The 9,009-nt window shown below is 44.4% G+C and overlaps 1 protein-coding gene across 1 annotated transcript; it reads left to right on the top strand.

Annotated features, from left to right (window-relative positions):
- Positions 1–4,085: 4,085 nt before the first annotated feature.
- On the top strand, positions 4,086–8,232 carry LOC143887371 (protein DETOXIFICATION 54-like). The gene is made up of 3 exons (XM_077391469.1): positions 4,086–4,951; positions 5,041–5,913; positions 7,131–8,232. Exons 1-3 carry the CDS (start codon positions 4,901–4,903, stop codon positions 7,686–7,688), a joined length of 1,482 nt encoding a protein of 493 aa, XP_077247584.1. The 5' UTR covers positions 4,086–4,900; the 3' UTR covers positions 7,689–8,232.
- Positions 8,233–9,009: the final 777 nt, after the last annotated feature.

The raw sequence follows: 9,009 nt of genomic DNA, 5'->3' as shown, positions 1-9,009 counted from the left end.
GGAGTGCGCTCTCGGTTTTTGTGGAGACGAGCCGGGGCGAACCAAGCAGCGAGTACCCAAGTTTTAGTGAACTAGGTTTATGAGATGGTTTGGTTTTTCTGAGCGGGCCCATTCCCGGCCAGGAGTGCGCTCCCGGTCTTTGTGGAGACGAGCAAGGACGAACCAAGCAGTGAGTACCCTAGTTTTAGTGAACTGGGTTTCTAAGATGGTTTGGTTTTTCTGCGCGGGCCCGTTCCTGACCAGGAGTTCGCTCTCGGTCTTTGTGGAGACGAGCAGGGGCGAACCAAGCAGCGAGTACCCAAGTTTTAGTGAACTGGGTTTCTGAGATGGTTTGGTTTTTCTGCGCGGGCTCGTTCCCGACCAGAAGTGCGCTCCCGGTCTTCGTGGAGACGAGCCGGGGCGAGCCAAGCAGCGAGTACCCTAGTTTTAGTGAACTGAGTTTTTGAGATGGTTTTTTTTTTGCGGGCCCGTTCCTGACCAGGAGTGCGCTCCCGGTCTTTGTGGAGACGAGCCGGGGCGAACCAAGCAGCGAGTACCCAAGTTTTAGTGAACTGGGTTTCTGAGATGGTTTGGTTTTTCTGCGCGGGCCCGTTCCTGACCAGGAGTGCGCTCCCGGTCTTTGTGGAGACGAGCCGGGGCGAACCAAGTAGCGAGTACCCAAGTTTTAGTGAACTGGGTTTCTGAGATGGTTTGGTTTTTCTGCGCGGGCCCGTTCCCGACCAGGACTGCGCTCCCGGTCTTTGTGGAGACGAGCCGGGGCGAACCAAGCAGCGAGTACCCTAGTTTTACTGAACTGGGTTTCTGAGATGGTTTGGTTTTTCTGCGTGGGACCGTTCCCGACCAGGAGTGCGCTCCTGGTCTTTGTGGAGACGAGCCGGGGCGAACCAAGCAGCGAGTACCCAAGTTTTAGTGAACTGGATTTCTGAGATGGTTTGGTTTTTCTGCGCGGGCCCGTTCCCGACCAGGAGGCGCTCCCGGTCTTTGTGGAGAGGAGCCGGGGTGAACCAAGCAGCGGCATGATCTGAGGAACTCGGAACTTTGCAAAGAAGCAGTAGCCTTTTTTCATTATCCACACAAGCGTAATTACAATGGCATCCGCTTTTGTGTCGGGCAGCAGGCTATTGATAGTATTTTCTGAGGTCTTCGGTGGGTTTAGTCACCTGGGCTTCGTCTCTCAGATCAAGTAGCTCAATCGGCAACGATTCTGATGCATTTTTGCCTTTGAGTGCTGTGGTATAGCACTCACTGGACAGTGGTTGATCTCCTCTGACTTCTCCCACGCCGTTTGGCGTTATAAACTTCATTTTCTGGTGATACACTGAGGCGACTACACGGATGAGGTTCTGACCTCGACGTCCCAAGATAGCGTTATAGACCGAAGTGGCCCTCACTACCAGGAAGTTGACCATTGTGAAAGCTTGACAGGGCGGCTCTCCGACGAGGACTGTGAGTTCAATATGTCCTTCCACTTTCATGACCTCCTCTGAGAAACCGAATAGATCGGAGTTCGCTGGCCTTAGGCGGTCGTTTCCTATCATCATCTGCTCGAATGCATGGTAGTAGAGAATGTCGGCCGAACTCCCGTTGTCGACGAGGATCTTCTTCACTTCCCAGTTCGTGACTAGCATGGTTATGACCAGGGCGTCGTCATGGGGGAGTATCAAGTTGTCGAGGTCTGCGTCTGAGAAGGAGATCTCGTTCTCTGTCCTCATCTTCTTGTTGCACGTGTGCACGGCGTTGACTCGGCGTGCGTAGGCTTTTCGAGCAGCAGATGATGAACCCCCGGCGGCTGGTCCGCCCATAATTGTGTTGATGACCCCCTTGGGCTAGGATCGGTGTATCTCCGGCTGTGGACTGGACGACGGGGGAGATTGGTTCCGCACAAGAAACGGTGGGGGTCGTCGAGGGCTTTGGCCATGAGGGCTTCTCCCCCTGCGCTCTTTTCCGTCGCCATTACTTTCAACATACCTTTTTAGGTACCCCCGATTAATCAGCAGCTCGATTTCTTCCTTGAGTTGCCAGCATTCATCTGTGTCGTGCCCGTAGTCTCTATGGAACCTACAATACTTCGACTTGTCTCTCTTATTTCCTTTTGAGATCATCCTGGTTGGCTATCTTACGAATTCTTCTCCCTCGATTGCGGCCAGTATGCTTCTCCTGGAGGTGTTGAGGGGGGTGTAATTCTCTTCCCTCGTCTGCGGGGATCTTTCTCTTCTCGGGGCTTTATCATCCCTACGCAGCTTGGTAGGGTTCTTTTCTTCAGAGGTCCTCCTCCGGTTTGAATCTAAGGCTGCCAGAGTCTCCTCCACGGCTAGGTACTCCTCCGTTTCATTGGACGTAAAATTGGCACAAAATGAATTTAGAATTAGGCGTAAATTTTGTTTTAGGGAGCATAGTTCTCCAAGAACTTTTTCTCTCTTTAAAATTGTAAAGGGTGAGAAAGTTGCTAAGATTTTGAAGGAAGAATTTGAAAAAGCAAGAAATCTAGTGACAGTTTCCGTGCCCCAACGTTTCTTATGGGGGAGAACTAGATGCAGCAAAGGCATGTCATTTTCAGTCAAATATGAAACTTCACTTAATCTGCCCCTTTGTTTTGATGATAGCACTCGGTATAAAAAGTTAAATAACGCCTTCTCTATTGGCTTAAGCTTTTAGTGTAATTGGTAGTTTCAGAGTAAAGGTCCTGATTTCAAAACTTCTTGATATTAAAAATTCACATGTATTGGCGAACCCAAAAAAGAGGTCCCCATGTACCATGTGTAGGCCAACCCTAAAAAGAAGGGCCACACGTGAGGGAGAGTGTAAAAGTATAAAATGCTAAATTACGCCTTCTCCAACCGCTTAAGCTTTTGGAGTAATTGGCTGTGTCATACAATTAGACAAATTTAAAAGGAAAACACTTCCAAAATGGGATTCAGTTGGAAAAAAAAGACGAAAGTGGAATTGGCCGACGATTTGGTCAATTCCACAGCCCCATTTTTTTTTTTGCATTTCGTGAGAATAAGAACTCACTTCCTTGTCTTCTGTGCATGTGTTAGCATTGGGTTTTGTCAATATCTTCTAAACGAAATCTCATTTTTCTAGCAACCCTCAATTTAAAATAATAGAGGAGTGCTAATGATGTAGAGCATGTGTTCGACAGCTACCTCGAACAAGTGGAATGGAAGAAACCTGGCCGAAAGGGCAAGTGATGTTGGCGCGCATCCTACCTTAAAAAAGGCATAACTTTGGCTACATTTGTTAGAATCAATATTATTACAGACCATTGGAAAGAAGATGATGAGCCCTACAAGGGTATCATTTAACCAATGTTCATTAACAGCTCGAAAGCATCACAAAAAGAGCTCGTTTGGGGGTAAAAATTTAGTTCGTAATCAAAACTTTTCTTTGTAGTAAGTTTTCATCATGCATGTTTTGAGTCGTTTTAACATGTCAAGTATCCCATTAGTTTAGAATTTACTCAAATAGTAATTTTTAATGAGTTATTTTGATCTCACCGTTGCAAATTTAAATTCTATCTGCAGGGGATCTCCATTATATCCACACAACTATGTTTTGATAATGGGATGACTCACTTTGTTTTACACTTCTCTGATTGGCTGCTAAGAGCTTTTTTGGGAATTAAATAACCTTTTATAGTTGGTAAAATGTAAAACAATATGAGTTGGTTCCATTATCAAAACCTGGTTCTGCGGTGTGGAACCCCCAACAATCTCCCTATCCATGTAGAAGCAACGTGGACAATCTCGCCCATTTCGAAATTTCCTAGCAAATTATATACATACATAATATATGTATGTATGACTAGGACGGCGAAAAAACAAAAAAAGGGTCCCTCGATTAAACCCTAATTAGGTAGAAAACAATCTACATTGGAAGAAAATCACATAAATCATAGGAATCCACTATTTCTTTCCTCAGACGAAAATGCCCCTCTCAGAGCAGAGAGGAACGAATTTTGATAGCGAGTATTTGGGGTATTTCAGGAAAACTATATTTTGTATCAGTTTTTCAATGCCCAGTAAGCAATCGTTTGCCAAATGAAGAACTCTCATTTGATACCCATTTTAGTCGAACAGAGAGTCTCTAGTTGATTGTAGTCTAAGCCTTCCCACTCTTTCTTAACGATATCTATATAACAAGATAGAGAAGGCAGTATTTTTGTGTGTGTTTTTTTCTTACGAGTATTGCCTCTGCTTGGTTCTTTCTTTTCCTCTGGTTCGTTCTCTCTCTTCCCATTGTACGCTCCAGCCCATCTTACAATTCCTAAGGGTCCATTTGGATGCCCAGAGATTAACTGGATATGAAAGTAACTAGAAATACGACTTTGCCAACAAGGAGATAAAAGGATGTGAATCGGAAAATTTTCTGTTTCCGAGTGATGTTCGGTAGATAGGAAATGTGAAGGAAAAAATAAAGCTGATGCAGTGTGAAGGAGTGAGGTGATCAGAAGGAAAAAACTACGATTTTGTAATCATTTTGCAGATTTTATTGGATTTCGTAGGATTTTACAAACATGCAACAAGATCTTTGATGATCTTGCAATTTTTGCAAAACTCCAGAGAGATTTTCGGTTATTTCCACTCTAGAGATTTTTTTTTTGGATTTTCAGTCTGATTTTGGACGATTTTACGGATTTTGTCCAGGCTAGGGGTGCTTCTATTTTTGGGCAGGGCTCAGCCCTATAACCAAGGTTTTAAATTTCGGTTTCAGTACCAATTTCTGGGGCGCTACTGCGGTTACATTTAAACCAGGGTTAGTTACGTTAGAGTTTAATCTCTCTCTCTCTCTCTCTCTCTCTCTCTCTCTCTCTTTCCGTTTAGTTTTTTTGGGCTTTATAAGCTAAAACTTTCCCTTTAGTAGTACTTCCTTTTGTTTCTCCTCATTCAACCCTCGATCAATGGCAGACATACTACTAGACTCCCCCCATAAGTCCCCATCTCCAACTCAGGTAAAACCCCAAAACCCTAAATTTCTTCTTTCCCATTTCATAATCTCAAAACATGTATTTTATTCCATTTTAATTGTTCTCAATTTCAGGTATTAGACGAGCTGAAAGAACTATGGAGCATGGCACTACCCATAACAGCTATGAACTGTATAGTCTACATCCGAGCCATGATTTCAGTCCTCTGTTTAGGCAGACTCGGAAGCTTACAACTAGCTGGTGGAGCTCTCTCAATCGGTTTCACAAACATAACCGGTTATTCAGTCCTTCTCGGACTCGCTACCGGGCTCGAACCCGTCTGTAGCCAAGCCTTCGGATCCAAGAACTGGGACCTAATCTCTCTCTCCTTACAACGAACAATCATAATTCTTCTAATTGCAAGCCTACCCATTTCCCTTCTATGGCTAAATCTTTCAAAAATCATGATATTTATGGGCCAAGATAAAGAAATCACTGCCATGGCATCAATATATTGCTTCTACTCTTTACCCGACTTATTCACCAATGCCTTCTTACAACCTCTTAGAGTTTACCTTCGTTCGCAAAACATAACGAAGCCAATGATGTATTGCTCTGCAATAGCTGTTGCTCTTCATATTCCTTTGAATATTTTTTTCGTGTTTGTATTGAAGCTTGGAGTGCCAGGAGTGGCTATAGCGGCGGTTATTACTAATATGAATATGGCTTTCTTCTTGGTTGGGTATCTTTATTTTTCTCGAGTTTGCGAGCTTACGTGGAGGGGTTGGACTCCGGCGGGTTTCCGGCGACTTTGGCCGTTGCTTGAATTAGCTCTTCCTAGTTGTTTTAGTATATGTTTGGAGTGGTGGTGGTACGAGATTCTGACCATTCTGGCCGGAATCTTGCCGGAGCCGAGGGTGGCTGTTGCTACCACGGCTATTTTGATTCAGACTACCAGTTTTATGTACGCCATGCCCATGGCATTGGCCAACTGTGTTTCCACCAGGGTAATTTGATATTTCCACCCTTTTTCTAACGTTTCAAATCCCGGTTCTTTCTCTTCTTAGTAACTAGTTTTGCGACACATGCGGGAAAAGACAAAAATGTGGATCAAAACTTGGCTGCTCAACCGGGGGTGTCCAAATATCAAACATGGGGTTTGAAAATATCAGATCATGGAATTGATATTGACACACCCCCTGCTTTTAGCATATTTTAATGTGTTGTGCAGGAACCTGAACCTCCTGGGCAGAGTTGTGTAGCCAAGTATTTTTCATGGGGGCGTAATCTTGGGGAAAAAAACTTCGCTACGCAGCGTTGCGCAGGAGGTTCCTGTGCAACGCACTAAAATGAAGGGAAACAGGGGTATGGCAATATCAATTCCATGGTCTGATATTTCTTCACCCCTTGTTTGATATTTCCACACCCCCTATTTCCCCTTGATGCGCAACATTGCGCAGCCAAGTTTTGTTGAACCTTTGGTGCCAAATCTGCCTTCCATTCCATTGAAATGACCAAATTGCCTCTCTGGCAACTCAAACCCAATACCACCTTTGCGACCGGAGTTTCTGGGCAAGATATAAATTTTTTTCTTTCTTATTTTGGCGAAATCTTTCGTATTCTTATTTTCTGCATTTTGGGTTTTGATTTATGGGTTTTGCTAACGAGGCACCCGTTAAGAGGTGCATTGGGAGTGATATTTTACAATCATTTCAAGTGTACTTTGATAAAAATACACATATTCTGAGAATTATCTATGAAAATGTGTGTAAAATATCATTCCCAGTGCACCTTAACGGGTGCCCTTAGAGTACTAGTTAGCAAAACCCTTGATTTATTGATTTCAACCTGATTTTCCTTGTCTTCACTGAAAATGACTTTGTTTTCAGCCAAAAAATGGAAACAGCTTTGACAAATCTAAAATGAAAGGATTCAATAATGAACTCTGTTGGAATGGACCACATGGGGGCTCCCTTTGTAGCTGGTATTCTTAAGGGCGCCCTTGAGCCCATCATTCCTCCATAATATATTGAAGGTGGCAGTAAATAAAAATTGAATAGGGCTGTTTCCAATTTTCTTTTTCAATGTGTAAAAAGACATTTTAGAAATATTTTTCCTTTCCAAACTTTTCCACAAAATTCTTGCAATCCAAACATATCGTTTCCTTCTTCGCGACCATATATTTCTACATGAGTATCGTTACATATTTGCTTGTTTTATTCAGGTGGGGAATGAGCTGGGAGCAGGAAACCCACAGAAAGCTAAACTAGCAGCAATGGTGGCATTGGGATGCGCTTTCCTAATTGGAATTATGAACGTTACTTGGACTTCAATTCTCAGAGAAAGATGGGCCTCTCTATTCACAGAGGACAAATCCGTAATTTCACTCGCTGCAGCTGTTATGCCGATCATGGGCTTGTGCGAGCTCGGAAATTGCCCTCAGACCACCGGCTGTGGGGTCCTCCGAGGCACCGCTCGGCCTGTGATCGGCGCTCGGATTAACTTCGCCAGCTTTTATTTCGTCGGAACTCCGGTCGCCGTCGGGCTCGCATTCTACCTGAAAGTTGGGTTCAGAGGGCTCTGGTATGGCCTTTTGTCTGCTCAAATAGTTTGTGCTCTCTCTGTTCTTGTTGTGGTTTTGATGAAGACTGATTGGGAAGCTGAGGCCTTACGTGCTAAAAGGCTGACCCAGGTGGAGATGGGTGTTGTTATCAAAAGGGATGGGGAGTTTTTGGATGATGAGGAAAGGGAGGGTTTTTTAGTGAGGGAGGATGTTTTGTAGAGTGTGGGAAGTATAGTTTGCATGGGTCATGCAAGAACGAAACTTGGCTCAGGTGGGGTCTGAGGAATTGATATTTCCACACCCCTTGCTAATAGTCTAATAGCAAGGAAATATCTGAAAATAGAAAGTAAGCATGGAATTGATATTTCCACATCCCCACGCTCTTTGCTATTATAGGGGGTCTGAGGAGCCAAGTTTTGTTCGTCATGCAAGACTCGAGAGACTGGCCTTTTTATTCTGAGACAAAGTTTTGGGTGTCGTTATCAAATAGGGATAAGTGGGATTTCTTTTTGTTGTTTAGTTGCTTTCGAGGGTTCCATGTCTGTGATTGCTTTTCCTTGGTAAGATGGGATTATGTTCTTCGTGTCTTTTCTGGACAGAACGATTGATTTGGTGGCCCACAATAAAAGGTGGGCCATTGTCTCAAAATTGGTGAACCAGACCATCTCAACCGTTCATTCAAGAAGATGTGACAATTGACCTGTTAGAATGCGCTCATGGCGTCGTTTTGCTCCTGCTCAAAGCCGCCTGTGATGGCACTAAGTCTCCCAACTTAGTCAGCCAAACTCAAACTCTTTACACTCAAGACTTTCTCAATAAAGGGACAAGCACTAGCAAAAACAAAGCAACACAAGGAACACCAATTTTTAATGTGGTTTGGCCCAAACAAATGCTTAATCCACGAGCAATATTCTCTACGGCTTTCACTCTTACATATTCCCTCTCTAGGCCAAAAATTTCTTTACTAAGTCTTCTCTACAAACACACTTAATCCCCCATTCCATTGGTGAATGGCTCGTTTTTCCCACATATAGGCCAGTTTTAGCAACCAACTCAAGGCCATCGGCCAATTTACAAACTCCCTATAGGCCATTGGCCAATTTAAAACTATCCACAAAGGCGATGTGCTCATACACTTTCAATAGCAAATTAACCACCAAGGGGCATAACTGCCTAGAACCATCCAGACATGCTGTCTTCTTGGATGCCCATCCTTGCAAGCCCAGTGCCTTATTGGCCAAATGCTGCCAGCATGTAACTGCATAAATCGTCCAACCCATGTGTGCCTGCCTTACATGCCCACCAGTCTTGCACACCCAACACCTTATTGGCCAAACACTCCCAGGCAAGTAACCGTCCAAACCAGCAGCTGGAGTGCTTTGCACCACGCCCAACTGGCCTGTTACTTTCCACGTATTGGCATGTTTTTGCCCTCCTCCAATGCCATTCCGCATTGCCGCTTCCGCCAATGCACAAACCTGCTGTTTTCCCGCCAATGCCCGCAAGTCCTTTGGCCCTTGGGTGCACGCCTTGTGCCTCA

This window comes from Tasmannia lanceolata, unplaced genomic scaffold, assembly GCF_043159265.1.
Source record: "Tasmannia lanceolata isolate RefF3 unplaced genomic scaffold, GAP_Taslan_0.1 ptg000012l, whole genome shotgun sequence".
Lineage (NCBI taxonomy): Eukaryota > Viridiplantae > Streptophyta > Magnoliopsida > Canellales > Winteraceae > Tasmannia > Tasmannia lanceolata.
The sequence above is the reverse complement of the archived record's forward strand: the minus strand, read 5'-3'. Positions and strand labels throughout refer to the sequence as shown.

What these genes read in the sequence shown, in the direction of transcription:
- LOC143887371 (XM_077391469.1), top strand. Translation starts at nt 4,901, where the DNA reads ATGGCAGACATACTACTAGACTCCCCCCATAAGTCCCCATCTCCAACT. An exon ending in AGTCCCCATCTCCAACTCAG is followed by an intron (nt 4,952 to 5,040) that starts GTAAAACCCCAA and finishes TCTCAATTTCAG; the next exon opens with GTATTAGACGAGCTGAAAGA. An exon ending in CCAACTGTGTTTCCACCAGG is followed by an intron (nt 5,914 to 7,130) that starts GTAATTTGATAT and finishes TGTTTTATTCAG; the next exon opens with GTGGGGAATGAGCTGGGAGC.